We start from the raw sequence: 26,971 nt of genomic DNA, 5'->3' as shown, positions 1-26,971 counted from the left end.
GGACACCCAAGAAGCAGGGATTTAAATTTCCAAAGCTAGGAAATCCTGCCCCGAAGCTCTTCCCCACCAAGAGTATCTTGTTGCCTTCTTGCTGCCTTAAAAGAACCGAAGTGCAGGTCCCATGTCTGTGAGGGACCAAGACCATTACCCAAGACAGACCTTCGGGATAACACCAGTGGGCCAGACTTCACAGATACTTATTTGCAGTTGCTTAAAATTAAAAAAAGGAAATACAGCAGTGATATAGTTGAGAAAATAAACGAGTTTCTGGGCAGGTGGTACAACTTATTGTCAGTAAGCACAGGATAGTGCACAAATATCTTCACTTCCATCCTGCTGCTGTTTCTCAGCTCTTCCAGCAGGTGTCACTATAATCACAGAACAAACATTCCACAGCATGGTATGTAACTTTATTTTTCTAGCATAATAATTTAAAGTATTTACACACTGCACACTCACAGTTTTACACAGATACTTATTCATATACCTATTAACCACATCTAAAGTCTCAACACACTGTGGGATTTCTAAGCATAAAAAGGGGGGCAAAAAATATTTTGAGTCTTTTAAAGACAGCCATGTGGAGCATCTGTGAAAGCCAGTGTTTTCCTCCAAGTTTTAAGCTCCCCAGGAGACCTTCGAACAGTTACAGCCTATCCATGTGTTGCTATGACCCAAAACTCTTCTGGTTAAGGAGGATTTCAAGAACCAACATGTGCAAGTAGCATTTTCTCTAGAAATCCTAGAAAAGAAACAGGAGATAATAAAGCTGGCCCCTCTCCAGAGAAATACCTGCATTTCTGAAAGTTATGTGTGAGGACTCTTAGTAAGTATGTACAGGGACACTGGTTAAGGGAGAACAGCTAAACACACTAGTACCAATCCGGTGATGTAGGATGGTTTTAAGCATCCCTTCCAGTGAAATAGGACAAAATGACCCAATTTTCTTTTCCCATTAGTAGAGGTGGTTGTTCTGCCTTCCCTAGAAAGGCCGAAGGTACATTAACCTACACTCTAAACCCAGGTACTACAGAAATTTCTACCCTTGTTTTAATTTCTATACTATTTGCAGTCTCTATTCTCTTATATAGCAGAAGGTGGAAAGGAGGTTTGCCACCTCTGGGTGAATTGCAGTTCTATCCTGTGACTGGATGGTAGATCAGTTCCCTAAGAGAAAGAACTTCTCCAAATGATGCCCTTTCGTCCTGCCAGCTTTGGCCTCTGGTAGGGCTACTAACCCATGGTAACCTTGGAAGAGCTACCTGGTTAACGAAAACTTAGCACAATCTTCACCCAAATTACTATAGTATTTAAAGTTTATTCACTTTTGTTTACATTAAACTTAAGGTAATTAACAAATTGTATCACTTTTTCTAGGAATCAAACACTTTTTAGATATAACAATACAAACCTATTGTGGAATTTACTTTCTCAGTTACTGTGCTTGCTGTCATTGGTAGCGTCTTCCTTTTGCAGGGGAGTGCTGATAAGGGAATTGACGAAGGAAGATTTTTTTTACTTTACAGGGACTTTATGAAGTTACATGAGCAGCTAAATAATATTCACCTACAGATGTTAAGAGGGATAATGATATCTGATTAAAGAGAGACCACCTGGGAAGCAACACTGCTTAATGAGCATGTCTAGATTAACTAGCACCCAGAGTTTAGCTGCATCCTGAGTCAGGCCAAGGAAGTGTTTGTCATTGACACCCTAGTCCATTCCACCAGACGTGTCCAAGACTGCGGATGCTGTGGAGCAGAAAACTTTGTGATGGGATCTAGGCGTCAGTAAAGACTCTACCACCCCTGGTGCCTGAGGTGGAGGCGGGCTCACTGAGGGTGGAGACTGGGGCAGTGTGTTTCTGGGCCTAAGAGTCAAGGAGGGAAGGCTAAGACTGGTCTCGCACTAATTAGAGAGAACAGCAAGCACAATCACTAAAGTTATGTTTTTGTGTTTTGTTTGTTCAATGCAAAATAGTTAAAAGAGGAAAAAAACTACAGTTTAAACAAGGACATGGGATGAGAAGAAGACTGAGACCTACCGGAGTCTAGCAAAATGCCTGGTATTTTTACCTGTGAAATTGCCATCACTAGCCCCTTCTGACCTATAAAAACAGCAGTTTCATATGGTTCAACTTAATACACCGGAAGTGCTCAGACAGAACAATCCTAGTTTAGCAAGGATTGTAGGAATATTCTCTGCACCCTCTGGAAACGTGAACAGCTGTTGAAGAGAGTAAAGGCTTCCTAGACATCAGTCTTTAACAGCCGAAAGCACCTGTGAGGTGCAGTGAACTATCCTGAATCAAGTGAGGACAGAAGCCTGGGAAGGCCCCACCAGGAGGCGAGTCTAAGCGGCACACCATGGGACTCAGTAGCAATGGGAGGGCGGAAGGGAACAGCCAGGAACAGCTCCAGACATCACCACTGTTCATGTTCAAAGAGCACGCTGCGTGTGGTGTCTGTGTACATGTACTATACATACTGAACAGGTACACACATAAATATTTAATATATAAAAAATAAAGTGCTTTCTAACAGGTCCCTGGGCAGGGACATTATAAAACTTTTTCACAAAACTGCAAAATAAAATCGATACAATCAAAGAACACTACATCCCACACACGTGAAAACAATCAAACACAGTATGTACAATCTGGTGGGTGTCCCAGAACAAACATCCTGTCATATACATGGTATATACATATATACTCTCTTACTCAATATATTATGACAATATATATTTTAAAATTTTGTTATAGACAAAAAATAAAAGACGACCCCTACAAAAACACAATACAGATCAAGCATGTGAGCCCCAGGCTGAGAGACAGGTGGCTGCCTCTGCGGGGCGTCTCCTGACCACTGCTTGGGAAAATGTGCCAGCGCTCCTTCCTGGGGTGCAGCGCCTCCACGTCCGCCAAGGCACTGTGGGCTGCTGCGGTGAAGTTGGCATCACCAGTGGTGAGCAGGTCGAAGACACAGGACTGAAAATAGATGTCCTTCACTGGCATCTTCTCGTGGCATTGAGCGTTGGCAGTCTCCAGTGTGTAGCCAGGCCAGGCCTGTGCCAGGGGGTTGTGAGGCAGGGTGTGCCCCAGGATGGCAGACACCTGGCCCTGCCCATCATCGATGCGCTCGCTCAGGGGGCAGCCGTTCACACACAGCTGCAGGTCCTGGCTTTCCTCGAAGGACATGGCCAGGTCTTCCGGCATGCGGATGGCGAGGGTCAGGTAGTGACCCAGCTGCCGCACAAACACCGTGGTCCCTATGTAGCGGGCGTGCATCTCCACATAGCGGCCACTCTCCCTTTCCACAATACGCAGGCTCTTGGCGTCGCCGTCCCCACCGCTGGTGCTGCCATCCACAAAGGCAGCAGGCAGGTCATCTGTCACAGCTTGGTACACTTTCTGATCTGTACACTCACGGTGGGCTTTGAAGATGATCGTGATCTGTGGGAAGGAACATGCATGAAGTTTAATGTGGGAGGGAGACAGGCCAGTGCCTCCCCTTGGAGCTGAATGGCTGGAGGAAGAATCTCCAAATTCAGCCCCTCTGCTCCTGCCTCATGAATGAATGGTGCTGCTGTGAGGGAAAATAAAAAAGTCCTATGTACTGCCCTGACCAGCACGGCTCAGTTGGTTGGATATCATTTCACAATGCCAAAGGTCACCAATTCGATTCCCAGTCAGGGCACATGTCTGGGTTGTGGGTTCGGTCCCTAGTCAGGGCATGTACCAGAGACAACTGATTGATATTTCCCTCTTTTTCTCCCTCCCTTCCCCTCTTTCTAAAAATAAATAAATAAAGTCTTAAAAAAAAAAAAAAAGTCCTGTGCATTCAGAATGAATATTCAACACAAGTCCAGGGATGTGCATCAGAAATAAAACCATCTTTACTCTGCTAAGATCGGACATTGTTACTGTTGGGATATAGGCAATTTTTATTGATATTTATATCTTGTCTCTTTCCAAAAAGAGATGAGAAAGTGGTATAGCTCTGAGGAAAAAAGATTTCTTTCTAAGTTACGCAGAAATTTTAAGGGGCTTAATTAACAATGTACCTAGTGGAATGTTGATTTCTAAAAAGTTCCTTCACTGGACTGTAAAAAAATACCCCATGACTAGTCACTGTACACGTATGAACACTGAGGGGACACGGCAGAGAGCTGAGAAGGGGGCCTTCCCAGAGCAGCCACCAGTCATGTGCCTCAGGAAAGAGTCCTCTAAGTCTCTTAATCAAATGTTTCACATGACTGGCTAATCCCTGTGACAGGGAAATCACTTGGCAAATGTAGCTCCCAAACACTGGCAGAGAATGAATACCCTAAACCCAGTTACAGCAAATGTTTTCTCCAAGCAGCACATGGCCCTTTCACTTCTCAGAATTTCTTTCCCCTAGCCAACTCTCAAGTCTCCAAATTAAGCAGATAATTCGTGGAGAAACAAACTACTGACAATACAAAAGCTTCCTTTTAGTGAACCCACTTTCTTTCCTTAATTAGAACAACTATTAAAAAAACCCCACTGAACCTTTGAGCACCTTGGCCTCCGACACGCTCACCATCTCTGGTGCAGGTGGCAGAAGGGAGAGAGGACTGTGAAGAGCCAGGGCCTTCTGGGTATACAAGGTGGGAAAACTGTCCCGGAGGGGGAAAAAAAAAAAAGACTACATTTTGAGATTTGTGTTATTGTCAGTAACTGAGGTAACAGCTTATTTTTCTTTCTTCTTGGAGCAAAAAAAAAGTATCAGGTGACTTCAGTCGAGGAGGAGGTAGACAGGCCAAACACTCTACAAATTACTCTGGACAGAGGAAACCACCTCCTGCAAGGGAGCTAATCAAAACAATAGACCCTTGTTAAAAAAGGCCAGCAAATGCCTGGCCCCCCATCCCCGCCCCTCTCTCTACAAGTCCTCACCACCACCCTGAAGTTTATGTCTGAAGTTTTTTCCCTCAACTCGGCTAGTATTTGCTCACACTATTTAATTCCACATGTTCCCACTGGTGTTACTTGACTGGAATTTTCCAGCCATTTCATTTTACTTCAGCCCGTTTTAAAGCCAGATCTGAACCAGCTGCACTGTAGCAACTGGTTAAATTCACATCCGTTGTTTGCAGCTGCAACCGAAGGCCAGACAATGTACTATGAAAACGCTAGGATTTCTCCTTTCCTAATTACCCTGAGCCACAATTTAATTTCACTACCAGCCTTCTCACATTTCAACACCTTCTTAACAACCCAAAGGAGGTGTACCAGAGATGATTTCAGGAAACTTGTTGTGCATCGAACCATAGGACCTTCCTGAGTGAATGGGATTTTGAGCTAGATTATCTAATGGGACTATAAAATAGATTTATTTGGTGGCTCTAAAGACAGTTTGACAAGTTTATTTATTTATTTTTAAGGAAAGCCAGGATCCCTTGGAGGTGAAAAGATTAATTCAAATAAATTCTGCACCTGAAAGAGCTGAAAGTTACTACAAATGGGTAAAATAAGAGTTACTAACAGACTTTTCATATAATCACTACCCTCATCTTCAACTAGAACATTCCCAAAGATTCCACAAACTCTTCTACAACAGCTGAGTAACTTGTCTTTCTAGTCTAACAAACCTCAAATGTAAACCGAGTTGGCATTGTGTGTAAGAATTAAGAATTTTTTTGTTCACCTTAGGAAAAATGAAGAGGAATCTGTTCTGTGGGGACAGCAAAGAAGAGCGATCCAATTCCACACTGGTTCCCAAAAGGCGAGCAAGGGCCAACACTGAGGTGAGCGGGGCATTCACACTCTCACCAAGTTTCCTGTTCTCGCTGCGCACACCAATCCCAACCCTGGACTCACTTCAAATCCTCACACGCGGCCATCCTCTTCCAGGCCTGTGACACACCTTCGCAAGGTACGTGCAACTCACAGCCTGACCTCCGCACCGGCACCTGCACTTACAAAGTATTGCAGCTTATCTAACAGATTTTTATGTCGGTCCAATTTCCTGGGAGTGATCTTCTCTACCAGACAATGAAGCTGATATTTCCCTTGCTCCTCTTTTGGGTGCAATAATCCTCCCAGAGCTCATGTATAAAATTAGCCTAGGAATCAAAATGCTGAGGTGATAATCGATCTCAAGGCATGAGCGGGGTTTCCTGAGTGGTTCTCCGGCGTCTCAGCACATACCCAGAGATACCATCAGTGGAAACGTAGAGAGCTCTAGGTAACAGTTCCACGTGACTGAAGTTTTGCAATGTCATTTCATTCCTCATGTAATTACAACACATGCTCTGAGGCAGCAAGCACTCACCCATAAAGGGCCAGAAATTCATTTTCAGATTCTGTCTCCCCCTTCAGAAAAACAAAATTTACCCATTCTTATTCTTACTTTTAAAACATTCAAAAATTAATCAGAATTTCTGGAAATTCCAAACATTTTTGTATTTCCAACTAGCAGCTATTAGAGCTTTGTAAAAAGAGGATACTCAAAATTGTACTCTAAAGCTCTCAAACAGATAACTTAGAAACACCAGCTATGCTGCTTTCTTCGCTCCTTCTATGAACAGATCCATATGCTGTAATAACTCAATTTGGCACATCTGTTCTATGCCACACCATTTATTATTGATGGACGGCGTTTCTGTGCATTTAAAGCATCAGTGCCTTTTGTTAACCCTCCCCCACCCAGGCCCTCTCAAACCCCACCTCAGACAAACTGCTCCAGTTCTCCTCATCCATTTTTAATGTTACACTCCCTGAGCTCTTTACCACCCACAAGGTCTATTAGGAAGAGAAAGATAGCAGCTACAAATCAACCTTTCCACACGTGAAAGACAATAGGATTTAAGGTTTGCTGTGAAATATCAAAATTTAGAGGCATCTGCTTCCCCTTTCCACCAGGAAAAAAGGAAAATACATTAGAAGAAAGTGCGGTAGCCAACAAAAAGGAAAACCCAGGCACTGTCTTGCCAAGGTACAGACATTATCTTCCTGAAGCTCAACAGCCTTCTAAAGTGCTGTGCACAGGTTTTCAAACGGCAGAATTCCCCAAAGGCTGTGCACTTAACTACTTGTGCTTACTGCATTTTGGAAGGAACATTTATCAGGGTTTAATCAGGCCCTTTGGCCCCGCAAGTGCAGGACCTTAGTGGAATCTTGGAATACCAGAACTGGACTCTTAGATCAAGGGACTCACACATCTTGAATTAAGATGAGCCAGCGGGAAACAGTTTTGATATGTACCTGGTTAAAATTCTGCTCATGTTAAAGGAACCTAAACGCATTTTCTTTTATATAATTAGCTAGTATGTCCCCTTTGTCAGATCGTTCGGATGCATTACAAGTTGAAAAAACAGGGGACTCAGGGAGGATAAGAGAACTCTGCTCACAGTCCCTTTTACTCTTACATAGGTATGTGGTATATAGCCTCTATATTTTGTCCTGTGGAGTGAGCAAAAAAGAAACCATTCCAATAAGAGCACATGCTTCCAAGAAATACACATGCATCCAGCTCTTAAACACCTAATCTTTATTTACTTCAGAAGTCAAAGCCTAGGAAACTTGGAGGCCCCAAAAGGAAGTAGACGATTTTGAAGGCTCCTTCTGTCCAGTGTTTCCCCTGGTTCTATGGCCCCTTCCCACCCCACCACCTGACAGGGAAACCCAGCAGTGTGGATCCTGGCTGGAGCTGAGCCACTCATCCATGCTGGGAGGCATGTGCCTGGCCTTTGGTTACAAAAAATGAGAGAACTCTGTGTCTCCCCCATTTTTAGAAGTGAGGTGGGGGTGGGGTGGAAGAGAATATTCATCTAGAATAACTTTCTGCTTGAACTATTTCAAACAAAGCCCGGGAGAGTATTTATATGTACCAAGTTTAATTAAATGTTGGGTTGGTTAATAACTAATGTCACTGACAATTTTGCTTAAAATTAAAGAATTTTCCAGGAAGCTGTGAACTCAATGAACTGAAATGCACTTTTACAATCACTAACTCAGCCTATTTATCAAATATCTACCTATAGGAAGACTGAATGTAAGACCCACAAAGGAATATTGTGTTAAATACTTTTATAGGACAAGATACTAACAGAAGACATCACAATGTGTTTAAGAGGAGCCTACCCCTACACTCATTTTAGGGCTTGAATGAACCTAAGAATCTGCTACCTTCAAAAGAAATATCAAACTAGGGTTTTCTATCCTCACAGTCTCTTCCCACAGAGCTCTGTCCTAGGAACACTTACAGGAATCCAGAGAAATGGACTGGATCAGCCTTATTTATTCTTCAGTGTTGCCCCAGGTAATACATGCAGGAACAAGGGCTGCCTTGGCTGCTGGAGGGGGTCTTGGCAGCAGGAGGAGAAAGAAGAAACCAAATCAGAGGGAAGGACACCCACAGCTGAGGCTGCTAGGGTGGTCCAGGGGAGAAGCACTAGTAGGCTCAGAGGCTGGGAAGAGCTTGCCAGAGTCAAAGGGAAGCAGGCCCAAGGATGACACATAAAAGGAACAGGCACACAAATGTCGCCTTCCAAAGAGTAATTTCTGTACACTTAAAACAAGGGAGGCTGCAGTATAAAGAGGCTCAGTCAGAGACAGGGAATTTGGCTAGCTTCCTGGTGCAGACCAGAGCGAGGCTGTGCTGGGCACGCGAAGGAAAGGCCTCTGGTCCTTCAAGTCCTAGCCACTCAGAGAACTCCACAGGGAACGTCAGACTTTGCATTACATGGAGCCCAGCAAATGCAGGAACTCAGCGTGCCCCAGATGTGAAGCTAGGGGTGTGGGAACAGTATTACAGGCCCTGGCTGCCCCTGTGCTTCAAGACCAGAGGCTGAAAGTATTTTGCAAGGTGAGAGCCAGAGTCAAAGGCCTAGGTCTAGGGGTGGGAATCTGCCTTAGCAGATCTGGCCTAGCCCTCACTGCCCTCCTCAGGCTGTGTGGGGGCAGGGCCACAGATGTAGGTCCCAGTGGGCCCCTCGGCCAAAGCTCTGGGCCTAGGTTCAGCACAGCTGTTTCCCAAACCAATGGGGAGTAGGAAATCACAGCCTCTTGCATCATTTTTTTTGGTTTCGGGAGGTGATTTAAAAAAGTAAAAAGGCTTGAAGGTCTTCACAATGTATTCATGCTCTGTCACTTCTAGGTTCAAGTTCTCAGGGCTATAAAAAAAAGCCCACTCAGGAGGGAGGTGGTTAGAGGCCACAACCATATAGTTCAAGAAGCCACTTCACTGAATGCTACAAAAAACGGTACCCTTCAGTTTTCATTTTCCTGAGGTAGGGAGAGGGGCAGACACAACGCCATGTAGGTGTGTGTGTGCACACATGTGTGTACTCACACATCCAAAAATGGAAAGACTAAAGTCTGACCCCTACTTCAGGGCTTGCGAAAGTGTTTACATGCTGTCCTATCAGTCCTATCCACAGTATACATACCATGTTCCGACACTGAAAGAACCCCCACAGAATTAGCCAAATGTGCCTTTGGCTCTAACTCTTAAAAGTACCAGCTACCTGGGACATTAAAAACAAAAACAAAAACAAACCAACAAAAAAAGAACTCCCATCTTCACAGAACCAGTTTCACCTGAAGTTCTTTCTAGACCCAACAGCGCCGTGTTTCCCGGCAAGGCTGTCCAGTTAAAGCCTGGGCCTCAGATGCGTGTGGCTATTCCTGTTAGTTACCACCTACTGACAAGTGGAGCAGTTTAAAAAGTCCTTTATGTTACCCCACCCACAAGTACAAAAAATTCAAAACAGTGGAAGAGCAAGTTCTACTGCAGTCAAAACAAATAAAGACAAAGTGGGTAAGGTAGCGTTTTTCATTGTTCAACACTGTAGGTAAGTCTTTTTACACGCCACATTCCACACAGGCAGAAACTGTTTGGTTAGCATTCACTGAAGCCAACAAAAAAATGACCAACCATCCAACGTTTCCTTCTCGCCCCTTCCTCTCAAAATGTTGACTCAAAGAAAATTTAACAGGGCAGAGAGAGACATTTGGAAATGTGACAGAAAAACAAGTTCTAACTCTCAGCTGTGTATCAGACTTGGCCTTGTGCCTCTGCGTTTAAACTGGGGAGATGTGTGGATTTGTTTCAAAGCAGCAGGGGCCGGCAGCCCCGCACGGAACCCTGCCTGGCTGGGCCAGGGCGGGCAGGGGTTAATTTCACTTACAAATGCGGGATTTTGAAGGTCCCCTCCTCCTCCCAAATCATACCTGGGACACAGTGGCACAGTCTAGCAGATTCGACATAGAGGTCTTAAAAGATGCCCAGACACAGCTCGGCAGGGGAGGAGGTGGTGGAATTGATCAAAAAAGAAAAGAGGATCTCATGGACACGACAACAGTGTGGTGACTGTGTGGGGGGAAGGGGTGTATGGGGGCAGGAGAGGGCATAAGGGGGATAAATGATAATGGAAAAATACAATTAAAAAAAGATACACAGATACAAACTTTATATGATTTTAGACACTTTCTACTAATAATCCTGCTGTGTTTCTTCCTTCCAAATAGAAGATGGTAAAAGACTCATTACCCAGAATATTTTAATGCATATGGACAATGTAAAGGTGAACCTTGTTTAGAAAATGCAGCACAAATTCGTGTTACAAAATGATCTTTTACACTTACACGTACATCATACAGCTCCCCCTCCTTTCTCCTCCTTTCCCTACATACACTTGGAAATCCTTTTACCTCCAGGCAATGGTCTGAAACTATGTACAGCAAAGCTGAGTAGCTCCTGGGCCTAAGACCTGATCATCCAGTACACACTGGAAATAGAAATGGACAAATACAAACACCACCACCTGGAATTACAGCTGACTCCTGCTCTTCTAAAAAGGATTCTGTCAGGTTTCAATAGTTTCTACAATAAATAAAAAGTCATGGAGGATAAGGATATCTAAGACACACTTTCATGAGTTTTAAAGATGAGATGGGATCCTAAAAATTGAATTTAAAAACTGATGACTGTGACAGTCAAATTCTAGAAAGCTTTTTAGATTAAACCAAAGACCAACAACCTTTCAAAAGTGGCAGCCAGGACTCTAGCTTGTCGTGGTGTGAGGAAATGTGGGTGTGAATGAGGGGCTCCTTTGACCATGGATGGATGGACAGGGTTCCAGGACCTGGAATTTGACCTCAAAAAAGTGACCTGTGACAAGTGACCAGGGCGGAAGAGTGTGCCCTGTGTACAGAAACCCATCTCTCTGGCCCCTCTTGCCACCAGCGACTACTTGCTAAGTCATAGGAGCACTTGGAACCAGTTTATGAATGCGGGTCACCCATGTTCAGAAACAGAACCCTGAAAATGGCTGGTTTCACACACAAACCCCACAATCCTCCACTGACTGCGGCAGGTTTTAGTATGTGCTCAGCCGGAGGCAGAGAACGCACTCATCTCTGCACCTCCCCCCACAGTAGTTCCTTTAATGCTCGCTGGTCGAAATGCGACACTAAATTAGCCACACGCTTTATCAGAGAAATGATTATACTGAACAGGGAACTACAACAGCAAACTTCTGTCCCATCTGTTCCCTAACATACCACAACTAGCCTTGTAACTTTTGGGGGGTAATTTCTGCAAACATGGAGGACCAAGACAAGGAGCAAATCTTTTCAAGATGGCAAGAATTACCTGCATTTTAAGAGTTAAGTCATAACAAAATAAAGAGCAATCTCAGATTTTAAAGATTGGTTACAATGTATCTGCAAAGCAGTTGTGCTCTCTGGAAGGCTTTACATGCCCAAAGAAAATGTCGTGTGTCCCCTCTAAAAACGCTGCATGCAAGAACGGTGTCTGCATACTCAGAGCGCAGTCCTGCTAATGGGAGGGGGTAGCATCTTCCTCAGCCCACAGTGCAGCTCACACTGTCTCCATAAAGACACTAAAAGCATAGTGGGTTACAAAAACTTGGCAATAACAGTAACAAAAAAAGTGCCCTAAGCCTGGGGTCAAGAGTGAACAGATTTCCAAACCCTGATCCAGAGAGATGCTTAAAACGGCAGTTTAAGCCTTCACAATGCAGCATGTCCGTCTCTGATTTTGTAACCAACAGAATGATCCACAACTTCAGTGTACCGTTGTGGAGTAATAGCTACGTGCTAGGAGGCATCAGAGAGAAAGACAGGGCATGGCGCATGCTCTAGGACCCTACAAGCAAATAAGGCAACACCCTGGGTTTATAGTTTGAGAAAGACAGTGAGCAATGATCGACCAAATGAACTAAGTCTTCCTATAGCTCTGGTATTGTCATCTAGTGGAAGTTTTCAGGACTATCCACATAGTAGCTAGAGTTTAAGAAGCAGAGGTAATTATAAACTTTAAGTATATATAGACACCTGATGGGTAGGGCCTCTTCCCATGCTTGGAAAGCTGAGTGCCACCGCCCATGCGATAACCCGCAGCTGGTGGCCCATGGTGGCAGCAAGTCCTTAAGAGGCACCTCGGAGTGTCCACTCACCCGAATAGTCATCTGGCTTGGCCAAGCACAAAGAACACACCCCTCTCCCAAATGTAAACTGCCCCAAGGTAAACCACCTGCTCTCACTGAAGGACGCAGCACACAAAAATCTGTAGCAGAGTATCTGTAAAAGGACCCGGTCATCTCCACATTACACTCCCACTTGTAATTCGGTCCCACAGACTGAAGGAAAGAAAGGACCTGACTACATTAAAATAAAAGGAAAAGCAAAGCGCCAATTACTTGTAAAAATAATTTTTAAAATATTGCCATTACTTAGGTGTATAATAAATGCATTCCTGAAATCTTTTGGAAAAAGGAATCATTTTAAGTGTACCTTAGAAATTGGTGATTTTAATATATGCTATTAAAAATACAGCATATCTGCAAAGTTCAGAATCCTTTCATAAAATAATTTATATCAAAATCACTTTCTATAATCACAGCATGTACAAATCTTTACTGAGTCCACTTAAACAGAGATCCATAGATACACAGAAATAGGTCCCCGAGAGTTGAGAATGTGGGGCTGGCAAAGGAAGTGTGGAAGAAAAGGTACAGAAGTCACGCACTGCCACAGATGATCTGGTTTATTTGTGAGGCCTTGGAGAGCTACTGACTTGTGTCCTCGCTGGCCTGCAGCGAGCTACCTTCTCTCCCCAAACAAAAACTGCTTTTCTTTCCCATGTAGCCAACCATGCCAGCTCTAAGCCTGTCCTCTCATCTCCCCCCACCACCCCACCCCAGTGCCTTCAGGTCTGAAGTGCCTCTCACAGCCAAAGGTGGGGAAGATGGCCCAGAGCTGATATGGCTCTCAGCCCAGGTGTGTAGGTGTGCCAGACACCCCTGTAGCCCCCGGGGTGGGGGGAGAGATGAAAAACCAGCCCTGGCCTCAGAACACACCTACCTGGCAAGGTGGCCAACCACACAGACTACTCCTAAGACAGGGAGCCTAGCAGGCTGGCAGAGGGCATGACAAAAACCCAGAGGCCCTGAGAAAGCATGCCCACACGCAGCATGACAAACGGAACACCACCCCACAGTTCCCAGGGAAGCGGGATAGCAGGCAGCCTAGAGGAGATGGGGCCACTCTGTCCAGCACTGCGGGCCTAGCGGCCCTGAGCTCACTGCCTGCGTGTGGAAAAAGGAAAAGTCTCAGCTAATAAATGGCCCCTTGAGTACAAACGACTTCCCTTTTCTTTCATTTTGTTGTTTAGATCCCTACCCCCCCTAAGTTTTGTATTTTTCTGAGGAGGGAAAAGTAGGTACTTAAGGTCAGGCAGAACTCACAAAAGTCAGCTCAAGAAGCCAGGTTCCCAGGATGAGTTGTTTTAGGGACCTCACTGACCAAATGCCCAGGTCTAGTGGTTAGTTCAGTGCTGAAGACAGGGAAATAAATGGAGGCGTAACTACAATTTTAGCATCACAGCAGGCCAGCCTTGGCAATGCCATTGGGCAGGCTTTAAAGCTGGTGACACTGAGCACACAGGCCATTAAAGGCGCTGGCTCACGAGGAGGACAGTGTCTGCAATGTGCGGGGCTGGGTGACCCAATAGCTGGTCTACACGTGTGTCAAAGGTTTCAGGAGAGCTGGGACGAACACACAAACAACATCTCCTGAAGAAAAGTTTTTTAAAAGTACTGAACGGACATCAAGGAAAAAAGAAATCAGATTTTTTTGGAACTTATTTCCTAAGTACTTTTTGCCTCATATTGTTTTTATTTTCATTAGCATAATTTTTTTTATCACTCAGAATTTTTAAGGTTTTATTTCAGCCCTGGGTGCGTACAATAAAAGGAAACTGTACTGCAAAACTTTAGGCCTTTTTCTGGTTTCATCATCATAGGTCATAGACCAGCACTGAGACAGACCTTCAGCTGTAACCTTCCCGATGCTTCTGGGGCTGTGGAGAGAGTCACAACAAGACGGAAAAAAACTACTTGAGGTTGTGAAGCCATAGAGTATGTTGTTGCTGAACAGCGTGGTCACCAGATGTGGGGAAATACTTTCCAATAGTGCAATTAAAGACCAAGCATTCTCATCATCGGCTAGAATTTATGTCAGAGGACAAGACCTGCACCTCCCTTTTTGGAATAGGTAAAACCTTTGATCCTTAACAAACTGAGAAAGAAAACAAAGTGGTACCTTTTATTGATAGATTCAACCACAACTGAAATGGAATGATGTAAATAAAGTACTTCGGTGTCAACTCTTCCACTGAACCAGTATTTTCCCCCGCACACAGCACTTACTAATCTCCATAGTATGGTTGGAAGGCAACCCCTCTAAGCCCTCAGTTATTCGCAAAACTGATGATGATTTTCTCCATTCCCAATGGAACTGCCTTCTTGAATTTCCACTGTCACGTTTTTCCAAAGACTGTTCTGGGGTTCTGTGACCTGACTGCTGCAACGATGGATTTTTGGCCTCGGTTTGTCTTAAAACTTCATAATTACACTACTTAACATCATCATATAGCAAATGCATATTTTAATATTCAGCTAGAAAAACTACTTGCATACTTGGAAAAACCAGAGGAAGAAAAGTTTATGTGAGAGGTAGGATGTGGAAAGGCCAGCTTGGGTTTGTCCTGGAACTGAAGCGCCAACATTTCTGAGTTCCCCTGCGACAGCCGCACCAGTTACCTTCTCTGTTCAGAGCCACAACGTCTACTCTTAGATTTGTGACACCCCTGGGTGTCTCCAGGTGTCTCTGGAAGTGCTTTAAAACTCCCTCCACAAAATGCCAAATAAAATAATTTAAATTCACTTAAAAAATATGTCAACACATGTTCGGAGGCAAGGGAGGGTGTCCTGGAACCAAGAGATCAGTCGTTAAGTATTACAAAAGTTTGATCTTCGTCAATTATATTTTAGTCTAAACCAACTAATGAATAGATAAAATAAAGAAATTTAAGCAAGGTGGGGTGGTCTATAATATATGAGCTTGTGGCTGGGGGAAACAGGGAAGGAACAGTTACTTGGAGTACTTATTGTGGAAACCCCCCCTGACCTCTTCATTTACTAACGAAAGAACCAGTGCCGACTGGCAACTGAAAACCCAGTTAGTTCGTCGCTCCTGTCCCCCTACTTGTACTAAGACCGTCATTTTCAACCGGAGCGCCACGAGAATTTTTAGAACATGCAATACCTGGCTATTTAGTCAGGGGCACTGACCTCTTTTCCCTTCCATTGTCAAATTAAAAAATGACAACAGCCAACACAACAAGAGACATCTGGTAGGCATGAATCAAAATTGTAACTTTTTTTTTTTTGTCAGATTGGCAAAAAACATACTACTATATTTTTTGGTGTGATGCAGAATTTTAATAATTAGTGTATGTGTGCCAGGAGATGATAAAGGTTGAAAATCGCTGCACTAAGACATAGGCATCTTAAAATTGACTGAGGGGATTCAGTATTAGTTTCTTTAACCAGCCAACCAGCCAACCAACAACCAGACACTGGAAGCTAGGCAGGGTAAACCTAACTTTGGTCAGCTTTTCCCTCAGCTTCTCATTTAAATTGTTATCCTAAGATTACTGTGGGTTATACGTCGCTGCTCTGCAACACCAGATTCTAACTCCCCTGGTCACCACAAGGGCAGTAACTAAAAGACTTTTTGCCATTGGGAAGCTGGCTTGCAGCCGTTATCTCTCACTACAGATTTGAAATTTCCAATGAAATGTTTCTAGATGGGTTATTGCTCTCAGGTTTCACAACTTTCTTTATTCAGAACACTGATATCTACTTATTAGATACCAGTCAAATCTAATCAATCGACACATGAAATTTCCTCAAGAGTCACACACGTATGAACTCAAAAAAAATCACTAAAAAAAAGTACAGTTTTTCATTAAATAGGGCTGCCTTTTCCCTAGAGAAGTCAACTTTACTGTTTACTTTTTATTTTTCATGTCATTTCCTATTTAAATTTGGACCCACATTTTTCATAGGCCCTAGAATTCCAGTAAATTCCTTACTAATTTTCATTTAATCCTTCATCTACCCTGTTAACACCGCTTGCCAAGACACCGAGCAAAGTTCCTTTTAACCTAGGTTTTTTGTATACACTTCCAAAGTTTTCTGGAGAGTCAGACACCTGAAAGGTATAAGAAGAAAAAAAGTATGCTTGCCTTATTTGTAGCAGTAGCACTGGATCCAGGGACCACAGGCACATTCGTCACTTGAACTGAAAGATAATTATTATCTATGAGTGGCCAGGCCCCTTCCACTTTGCACGTCTGGAAGTGATCCTTGAAAGTTCTAAGGTGAGGATCCCCGAACAAGCCACAAAAAAGGTAACTGGGAGGGTTCTGGTCCCCTCCCCTGTGTTCTCTGGCTCCTGCATGGCTGTGATAGTTACAAGGGTCATGGGTCACTTCAGGGTTGGTAGAGGATGTGGGTCCATCCTTGGAACAGTTCCTCTGGCTCATGAGGTCGCTGATACCCAATACAGCAGAATGGTATACCAGGTTGCCACGGCAGGCTTTTGAAGTTCGCTGGGTGCAGCCAGCATAGGCACGCAGGGCCTTGCAAAACTCAGAGTCAAAGCCGTCAATGGCAGAGTTCAGGTGTGAAGTCAGGGACACAAAGTCTGTGGTGCATTTCTGGATTCGACACTGGGCCGGTTGTTGGCAGTCACCTATGGGAAAGAAGATAAGACCACACATTTCTTAGATGCTTCATAACTTCCTGAGCTACATGAGAAAATGACATTCTCCTCTGGGGACTGTTTGTTCTATTTCATATACTCCTATTTTAAGAAGGCCTTCAGAAATAGGCTTGCATTGTGTTTCTGTGTGTCTACAAATTAAGCCGCTGGGAGAAAAAGTGCATGCAGTTAGTCAGCTTAAAACTTTAAAGCATGGGCCATTCATTGTGAGTGAGTATGAATCTAGTGCAGTGTTCTTAGTGCTACAAGGGAATGGTGAGTGACATATTTTATCAACTTTGCTACTGTTTATGGATTTTGAGAAAGATTCCTTTGCTCTAAGGCCAAGCAAAAGATGTGAATGTTGTTTTGATTTTGAAAACTGCATAAGTAACTTGCTTTGGAAAGCACTGTCTATGCACAAAACCACAATGAAAAGCATCTACAAATCAGGTGGGGGAACCCCCCTAATTATATATAGCATGCTTGGTGAAACACCTTTACCTGATTCTAGCACAGCTAACAGAGGAAGGATAACGAAAAAAATCCAGGTACTACCTTATGCTGCGTTCATGATAGATGTTTATCAATAAATTGTATATAAACTGACACTTAATCTCCTGGATTTTGCGAAGTACAAATGTTCTCTTAAAAAAATAAAGTGATACATTTGACCAAGCTATGTATTCGCTTCTCCTGTAACATCCATCACCCTAGGATCTCAGCTCCCAAACAGTTCACCAGTAAAAAGGCACCAAATCAAGAGGATATTGAAATTATGCTGTAGAAACAGATGATTCCAACTATGTTTTTTGAAACACAATAGCATTCTTAGAGTGTGTATATAAATGATTTTTCCTTAAATCAATAATTCATATGAACTTAATGACTGAAGCAAAGTAATGAAATGAAGTAATGAAAAACCAAGTATTAGTGTCCTACTATTTAAAAACTCAATTTTCAAATGATGTTCTGTCACTAGCTTCTCATATAAAAATTCATTAAAACCTCTCAAAGCACAAAAATCATAAGAAATGCCAATACTAGGTTTTGTGCACCAGTTTTTTATTCTGTTCCAAAAAGTGAGAACACCAGAATTACTGAAAGCAAAATCCTTTTATCATCCACCTCAACTTTTATAGACATGAACTGGAACACATATTTGAGTTACGCATTCTTGATAGGTTTCTAAACTATGAAGGAGGGTCTCAATCTCTTCAAGTCTAAGGTTCTACATCTGAGAAATGGGGAAGTTTTTCTAAAATAAACTTTCTGACATTTTTCATCCATAAAATATCTTATTCTAGGCAGGAGGAAAACAGGCAGAAGAGTACTATTAAATACATAACTATTTAAAGATGTGGGCATAAACTTCAGGATAATTAAAATTTAGGACTTCATCTGGTAAAGACTTATTAAAATGGTTTTTAAATAAAAATAATTTTAAAAGATATTTTAATCTTTTCAGTAGTTACTGCTTTTAAATCTAAATTGAATAGCCTGTAATCTCTGTCTTTGGCTTCAGTTGGGGAGAAAAGGGTAGGAGATGACCACTTCTCAATATACCACCCCAACCACTTTTACATTTCAAAGTCCAAAAAGGAAAAAATGCTGTAGTTTTGATTGGATATTCACTTTAACTTGAGTAAAAGAGAAGATTAAAATATTAATTACAAAACCATCTTCATGTGTTTGCACTCTTTTATGTTTGATCACTGCCAAGTTAACAAAAGCAGCTCTCATATTTATAGAATTCCTCTCTCCAAAGTAGATCAAGTCATTTTCAACTATTTGTACTCAAAAAAGCTAAACAAATAAAATCCAATCAAGCAAAACACATACACACACAAATACAAAAAAAAACACCCCAGAAGTCATTAAAGCCATTTAACAGATGGAAAAAAAAATCAAGGCAAAGGGATCTTTAAGGTCTTGTCCTGGCTGATCATACAGAGCCAGTATGAAGCCCAGGAAGTGGCGCCTTTCCTCCAATCCCATTTTCCTTCCTCTACAGATCACATCTCCTAAATTCCGGACTCTCAAAATGGTTCTTGATAGCTCAACAAAAGAAATTTAAGTAACTAATGTATCAATTTTTCCCTTTTAAGTCAGACTCACAGCAAGCAGAAAGCAAGGAAATAAAAACTGGGCCAAAATCACTCAGTAACGAAAAGCCCTCAGACTATATATAAATGACAGCGTAAGAACTTTCCGCTAAACTTGCAGTGCCTGTTTGTTCTTTTTATGGTCTATAAAATCTATCTGAGCATACATTTACTTATAATTATTTCAAATAGTCATAAAATATCAAAAGTAAGAACAGTATGGAAGTGCAGATGCCATTGTTCAGAAGGGAAGAGAAGCGGAATTTAGATCCCAGCTCCTTTTCTGTTCCTTCCTCATTCTCCACTCATCCTTCCCTTATTCATAGTACGTAGGCGCTGATTCCTTTGAGAAAAGAGAATTTCTTGGGTTCCTCTGCTTTCCAGGAGCTTTCTAGCAGCCTTTTGGAGTAGAGATAATGGGAGGGAGTAAGGCCAACTATAGAGAAAGTGCATTTGGGTCAGCAGTTTCAGCCTCTTTGCAGGCTCCTGTAGAATGACTAATTTGTAGCATATACCCAGAAATATCCAGGTTTCATGAATTTATAATGACAACACACACTTTGCCTGTTACAGGCGGTAAAGTAAGCCTCCTGTCGAAATGCCAAGACAATGCAGATCAGAAACAACCTCACGGGTGTAGCGAAGAAGGCTGTGAAGTGTATGAATAAGCAAGTAACCCCCATGTTGCATCTCCAGTAAGGAACTGCAGAGGTTTGCTTAACAGGGAAAAAAAAAAAAAAGTTCAAGTACTCTTTTCATTTCTCAAGGGCAGAATTAAAAATCTGCAGTTACAGATCTGTATTTTTTTAAGTCAGATTATCTATGATTGGTGTGATAGTATTTTCATTCCAGTTAATTAAAGTGCTAAAGGATTTTCAGGTCTAGAATTTTCCTTAATGATTGAGACATAAAGATCTCACCATTTAAGACAGTTTCCTCAATGCCTAGACTGCATGTGTGAATTTGCAGCACAATCACCGGTTTAGAATAAAAGAAACAAGATAAACTAAAGCTGAATTAAGTGAAATGTGAAGCCATATGGGTTGCTGAGGGAAATTATATGGATCCAGGCATAAAACATATGGTAGCCCATCTGCAAAGAGCACTTTGCTAGGCTCCCTGCTCTGAGTAACAAGCCCTGCATTTCAATAGCACTGCTCTTCAAAGAAATCTCTCAAAAGGAGCTCTCTTTTCTGTAACAAGATTAATTGCTCCACTTCAATAAAATGTCCACAGAAATCACCACAGCCACTCTAGGTAGAATCTGATGGTGACTTTAGTGAGGGCATATTAACATACTGAGAGGAGCTTCACATTCCAAGTTCTTGAACTAAGCAAGGCACCTTGATTTTCTAAACATTTAAACCAGCTTCTTAGGTCTTTCCTGGGCCACAAAAGAAATCTTCAAGGACCACATTCCAATCCTGTCAGAGGACACTATGGCAACTAAGGGAAACAATATCTAAGCACTCAAGGACACAGTCCCACCTAGCCCTTCAATTGCCATTTCAAGAAACCCATGCTTGGTCATTATGGACACCTTTTTCACACAAATCACCCGAGTATATCTTTTGACATGTCACGAACAATTTTCCATGTAACTGTAAGCAGATCGAAATTACTTTTTAAGGTTTTAAAGTCACTAAATGAAAACCTTAATGATCCTAAAACTTGCCATCACATTCTTTATTAAGACTTCAGTTTATGTTTCCCCAAGTGACAGTGTTAAAATGCAGCTGTTACATCACAACACAAAGTTACACAAGGTAAATTAAGCCCTCTTTTCAAATACCACATTTCCCCCTACTACTTCAAAAGAGCCTTGGATTTTGAGCAGGGGCTGGTATGACTCAATGAATAAAAATTACTCCCCACATTTGGATGGCATTAAAGTCCAGGATTCTCCAGATCAGAGCATGGTGACTTGTCATACTAATAAAGGAATATCTGGAAGAACAATTTATTGAACACTCTAGTTGTTCTCAAACTAAAAAAAAATAATTTAACTTTCATTTGGCATTTAAAATATTCTTTGTCTAGACAACTCCTTAGAAGTGGTCTTGTTTGTAAAGGGCATCCAATATTTCCCCCCATCTTAATTGCGATCGCATAGCTGACATTTAACATTGTATTAATGAAAGTATTTTAAACACAAAAACATACTATCACAGTCTAGATGGCTCATTTTCAGGCTTATTTCTCTAAGAACAGATTCCTCAGTGCTGCTTCCACTGAAGGGGAAGCACCGACATCCAGAAAGCAGCCTCTGTCAATCCGTCCTAGAACACGCGGCTAGCCACAGAGCATGGGTATTTCCAAAGAGGCTGAAAGCTGAATTAAAAGCAGCTTTCGCAAATACGACAGAAATCCCTGTTTAAAGAAGTTTAAGTTACTTCAAAATTAACCTCCCAGTTTACAAACTCTGGTGAAAGTCTTTCCATCTGGTGCGATTTCTTCACCTCACCGCCACCCCCAACTCCAGAGCAGCAGCACAAGGCTCCTTGTCTCCTCTCCGAGTAGGCGGCGGCGGCAGAGGAAACCTGATCCCAGCCTGACTTTCAGTAAACACCAATGCAGAGAGCAATAAAGCATCCGGAACATTTGTCTCAGGCGTGCAGCTCCTGCCACCCCCGCCTGCTAAATCTTTGATAAGCGGCTGTTGGAGGGGAAATTTATCAACGTTCCGAACCAAAGACACAGGAAGGCCAAAAGGAGGGACGGGAAGAGGCCTCTCCCCTGCGTTCTGGGAGAGCCGCATGGTCACCGGGTGTGTTCTTACCCCGCCGTAAGCCCGACTAAGGTGCACGTCAAGGGCTCAAGAGGCCTTTCCAGTCTCCCCACACAGCCCTTCCACCCTGGCCAGCGCCTTGGGAACCCGGGGTGTTTGGGAACAAAGCATAGGGCCCTGGGGCTGGCTCCCTCGCGCACGCGCCTCGTACCTGCGTGGAGCAGCCCGAGGCTGAGCAGCAGCAGCAAGAGCAGTGCCAGGGGAGGCGGGCAGAGCCTGGGGCGGCGGCGCTGCTCAGCCCCGGAGACAGCGGCGGAGGCGGTGGCGGCGCAGGAAGGTGCTGCTCTCAAGCCCATGCCCGTCCATGCAGGTCTCGTGGGCTCCGGCGAGGGCTGCGGCGCGGGCGCCGTGGCGGATCCGGAGCCGTGGCTGCGGCATGGGCCGGGGGACGCGCCTCGCTTCCTCTTCTTCCTCCTTCAGGCCCGCGTAGTAGACGGGCCGCAGGCACCGCCGCAGGGAGCGGCGCGCCGCGGGAGGGGCGAGTCGGCAACGGCAACAAGGCGCAGCAGCATTGCAGCGGCCGGAGGCGGCGGCGAGAGAGGGGGAGGGGGGCCAAGAGAGAAGACACAAAGACTGTGAGCGACTGCCGAGTCCGGCCCCAAGCGAGAGGGAGCCCCTGCCCCGGCCAGCGTGGGCTCTACGGGCGTGGAGCGCAGCGGTGGACCAACAGGAGGCGCGCCCAACCCAGCGAGCCTGGTCGGCCGCCCGGATATCTCTGTGCAGCAGCCCCCGGGTCAATCAATCTCAGCCCCACACTACCGCCCCACCCTCCCTTCACTCGCCAATCCGCATCGTCCACACCCCCACGGGGCCCCGCCCCCCCGCTCCATTGGCTGTGAGAGTTAGTCCGCTGGGCCCAGCGGGCCACTAGCAGGGCCCAAAGTGCCTGACCCCCGTGTCTTCTACAGCCTTCTGCTTTCTGCCTGCTCAGTGTAACTAGAGTTCCTGGTACTCTTTGCGTTCTGTCCGCGGAGCCTAGGCCCAGCCTCTCTCGCTCTCTTCTCTCCCATCCACCCATTCCGCGATTTATTGTTTCTTCTAAACGAACAGAAACCAGCGACGGCCACTCTTTCTGGCCGCAGTTACAAAGGAACTGGCCTTTGACCTCCCCTTGAATTAATGTTATTGGAATAAACTTTCCTCCAAGGCGTTTTTGGGCTTTTTTTGAACGATCATTCCATTCCATTTCCCTCCACCTCCAGCTTCGGCTCTGGGACTTTGGGGGAAGAGCCAACTCCCTTCGCAGCCAATCACATCTGCAGAACCGCATTTGGAGCCTAGAGCCTATTGCAAACGTTTGCTAAAGCTAGCATCCAGCCTCTTATGAAATCCGAATGGGACCCGCAGTCCGGAACAGATGAGATGGGCCGGGAAGATACTCGCCAGATCTCGGGGGAATTCAATTGCAGGCTGCTGTGCGAGGCTCCGGTGTTCTTATTCCTTTGGCATTTCCCTTCCTGAAAGCAGCTGGGAGGAGTCTGAGAGTGGGAGAACTTTAACGTGTTCGGTTACAGTGTAATTAGATTAATGAGGATAGTCGCCTTTTAATGCAGTGTAATTATGCCATGATTTGTTATTGCTCAGTGGCTTTTCCACAAATTTTCATAGTCTAATAGCAGATTAATTCAATGAAAGATCAGTTTCTACTTTTGCAATTGGGTGGATCCAAAAATGGAGAAAAACTAATTGTCAGGAAGTAGGGTGATAACATGTTCCAACTTGTTATCAGTTAAGTGTGAAGTAGTAACTGATCTCCAGAATGGCTGGTGTCAAAGGCTGGGAACCATTTCCTACTGTCCTCACCTTTGCCGTTACCCAAATAGCTCAAGGTTGCCATTTCTGACTCACTTACTGCACACCAAAATCGCAGCAGGCAAACTCTACCCGCTACGTTATTCGGAATCTCTAATTTTGTATCAGCCGTGGACACGTAAATATTCCACATGTTACAATGTGAATCAATGGACCAGGATAACTGAGGGCAAACCTATCACTCTAGCTTACTTATTAGACTCATTATGAACTGTAGAAACCACTAGGTCCCTAATGAAGGATGCCTATCTTTTTACTGTAACTTTTCATTACTTACCACATACTGATGACACAAGTGGTAAACACACCTTTCACTGCCCGTGATATAATTCAAGCCTTGGACATAATATGCATAATAGTATCTTCAGTGTTGCCGGGAGAGGTGACTTTTTGCGAGCAGTTACTTGATATAATTTTTAGATAATATGATGGAGTAAATACTATGAGGCCAAAAATTTACTCGTTTGCAATTACTACATATTAACAGTGAAATAAAGTTAATGATATATTGGTAAAGGTCTTTAAAAAGTAATCAAATGTGAACACTTTGTCAAAGTACAGTATTTTGCTAACAAAGACTAAGTAAACTTTTTTTAACCCAAGAATTCAACCGCTATGAAAGAAGCATCCTATTTAATTGAGCACACTTCAAAACACATCACCAGTTGATAAGAATCACATTCAGTTTAGTTTTTGCCTTTTCGCCCTTGAGTTTCTACGATTTTTCCCCATCCTCGACTTCTCCCCTCCACCTCACCCCTATCCAGTTCCCGAGTACACCGGTGCTCTTGATTTTCTAATCAATAGAGGGCGCCCTCCAGTCACTGCAAATCCTCGTGTGAAAGGGAACTAACTGCTGGAGGAAAAACTTCATTTCTTCTAAGGTGCTTTATTGCTCCTCTGTTGTAAAATTTGACAAGCTTGAGATTTATAAGCCTAACAATTCACTTTTTATTGCTGCATAAGTGTTCAGCCGGCTAGAGGAAAATGTTAATTTTCACAATTAAACCGCAAGTTGGTTCCTATTTTCAAGACTTCAGGTCAGTTGACACACTCGCTAGGTAAATTTGGCCTGCTAGGCAGATCCCGAATCTGCTTGGAAAGCAACAGCGTGGTGAATAGTCGCCCACAGAGCATCCAGTCCTCTCTCTAGCTCCTATGCTGCAAGTTAAGCAGGATTTTAAGACTCCACAAAGAAAAATCTGGGGAGGGAGTTGGGACATGAACACAAAATCGCTGACTTAGAAAAGTTTTACATTTTAATGAGAAAAAATATCGTGAAGTGACAGCTTGCACAACTCATAAATACACACACTTTCTTGCCACTGGTACTCTTTCTCCCTTTGTCTTTGTTTTCAAGAAAGAAAGTTGAGGCCCAAACAGTACAATTAAGGGACTCAGCAAAGCAACGCTATGAACGTGCAAGTGGACAGAATTCAAACACACGGCAGCAACGTTAATGGATTCTAAACAAGATGCGGTTTCTTTTCCTGTCCTCTCGTCCTAGAATTCTGACACGAAGGTCCCTGCTTAACAGATCAACCGGGGCAGAGGAACCAGGAATCAGACCTGAGGTTGCGATTTGTGCAACCCATTCAAGAGAAAGGGCGTCCCTGCCGCTCCCCAGTCCACAGTGTACTAAATACGGGGGCTGAAATAGCCCGGGAGTCGGACAGCCCAGAGGCAAGCAGCTCCCGGATTGTACTTACATCATTCTTAACCCTTCCTCTCCTGGAGGGGCCTTGGCAGGATCAGGGGGCCGCCGAGCTCCAGAACGCGCAGGACCTGTGTGTGAGAGAAGAGCCCGGGGGCCCGGCGTGAGCGCTGCGCCCCCGGAAGGAGAGGGTCCGGGGCGTGCGTGAGGCTCATCACCCGAGTGTCCACCACGGGCCCCGGCGATCCCTGCGGGCTCCGCCGCGGCTCGCACAGCTCAAAGCGGCAGGTGCAAAAAGCATTTGGGAGCCGCTTGCCAGCGCGCGGAGGTAATGCGCTTCCTGTCCATTTATCTCAGGAAACTAGCGCAGCCTTCCCTTCGAAACAAAATTAACCTCTCATTAGCCAGCCACTCACTCCCGAAAAGGCCTTAAAAGCTTTACCAGCTCGCTAATGTATTTAGGCTTTTCTTCCAGGCAAACGCAGCCCCGGCTGTGGCTGCCATCAGCCCCTGGGTTCCTCTGGGTTCTCCCAGGAGCCAACTGCCGACCTCCCAAAAGCTTCAAGTCTGGGTCACTCTGGCCGTCCCGGATCCCTGTTTGTAGTACTGGGCAGACCCTGAGCGGACTTCGTGCCCGAAGCCGCCAAAACAAGTTTCCGCTAATTCCACGAGCTCCCCTGCCCTCAAGGGGAGGCACTTCCTTGGCCAGCTGTCCCCGAGTCTCAACGGCTGATTGCCCTTAGGAGTGACACCCCTGTCCGCAGCGGGTGAGGGAAGCTCTGACCTGGGACATGGGGGAGTTTAAACTAGGACCTAGATGATTCCAGCAGTGGAGAATCAAACGCGGTTCTAGATCTGCAAGTGGCAAAGGGGGGCCTTCGGGAGCACCTGGGGTTTTCTCACCCTGGCCCCCTGCCGTCGCGAGGCTGGCTGATTTATACCACACAGGTGGACGGAGACCGAAACAAAACAGTCCCGGCCGCTGCCTGCCGCTCGCCCCCCACGTCCCCCTGGCCCACCGCAAACTTCAACAAAATAAACAACTCACCACAGGCATTCCCTTGTCTGCAGCGCGACGCTTGCCAGCTGGGAAAATAAGCCGCAAGCCACGCGGCCCGGGCGCGTAGGGAGGGCTGCGCGGAGCCCGCCTCTCCGCTCCAGGTGGGGGCCGCGGTACCCCGGGGCAGGAGGGAGGGTCAGCCTTCGGCGCCGCTCTCCTCTCTCCCGAGCACCGAGCGAGCACCGCGCAAGGGGCTGCACTCTTCCAGCCTGCGCGCACTCCCTGCCACCTAGGGGAGGGGGCGGGGCGGCAAGTCCCTCAGTTCCATCCCACTTTCCCTTCCAAGTCGAAGACGAGCAAACCCGGAGGCCTCCACCCCACGCCTGCAGCACCACACCGCCCCCTGCCGGCACTACCCGGATTTTTGCAGCGCGGATGAGGAGTGGCGAGTAACCACATCCCAGAGCCCCAGTTTCCAGGTCCCGGCTCAGGCCTCTTTCACCACCCC

General features: G+C 44.8%; 1 protein-coding gene across 1 annotated transcript; it reads right to left on the bottom strand.

The window, feature by feature from the left end:
• Positions 1-388: 388 nt before the first annotated feature.
• RGMB (repulsive guidance molecule BMP co-receptor b) lies at positions 389-26,971 on the bottom strand. The gene is made up of 5 exons (XM_024563288.4): positions 26,512-26,971; positions 25,519-25,594; positions 22,149-22,411; positions 16,587-17,095; positions 389-3,454 (listed from the first exon to the last, which is right to left on the bottom strand). Exons 2-5 carry the CDS (start codon positions 25,521-25,523, stop codon positions 2,786-2,788), a joined length of 1,446 nt encoding a protein of 481 aa, XP_024419056.2. The 5' UTR covers positions 25,524-25,594; positions 26,512-26,971; the 3' UTR covers positions 389-2,785.

Source organism: Desmodus rotundus, chromosome 1, assembly GCF_022682495.2.
Source record: "Desmodus rotundus isolate HL8 chromosome 1, HLdesRot8A.1, whole genome shotgun sequence".
NCBI classification, from domain to species: domain Eukaryota; kingdom Metazoa; phylum Chordata; class Mammalia; order Chiroptera; family Phyllostomidae; genus Desmodus; species Desmodus rotundus.
Note: the sequence above shows the minus strand (reverse complement) of the source record. Positions and strands in the feature narration are given on the sequence as shown.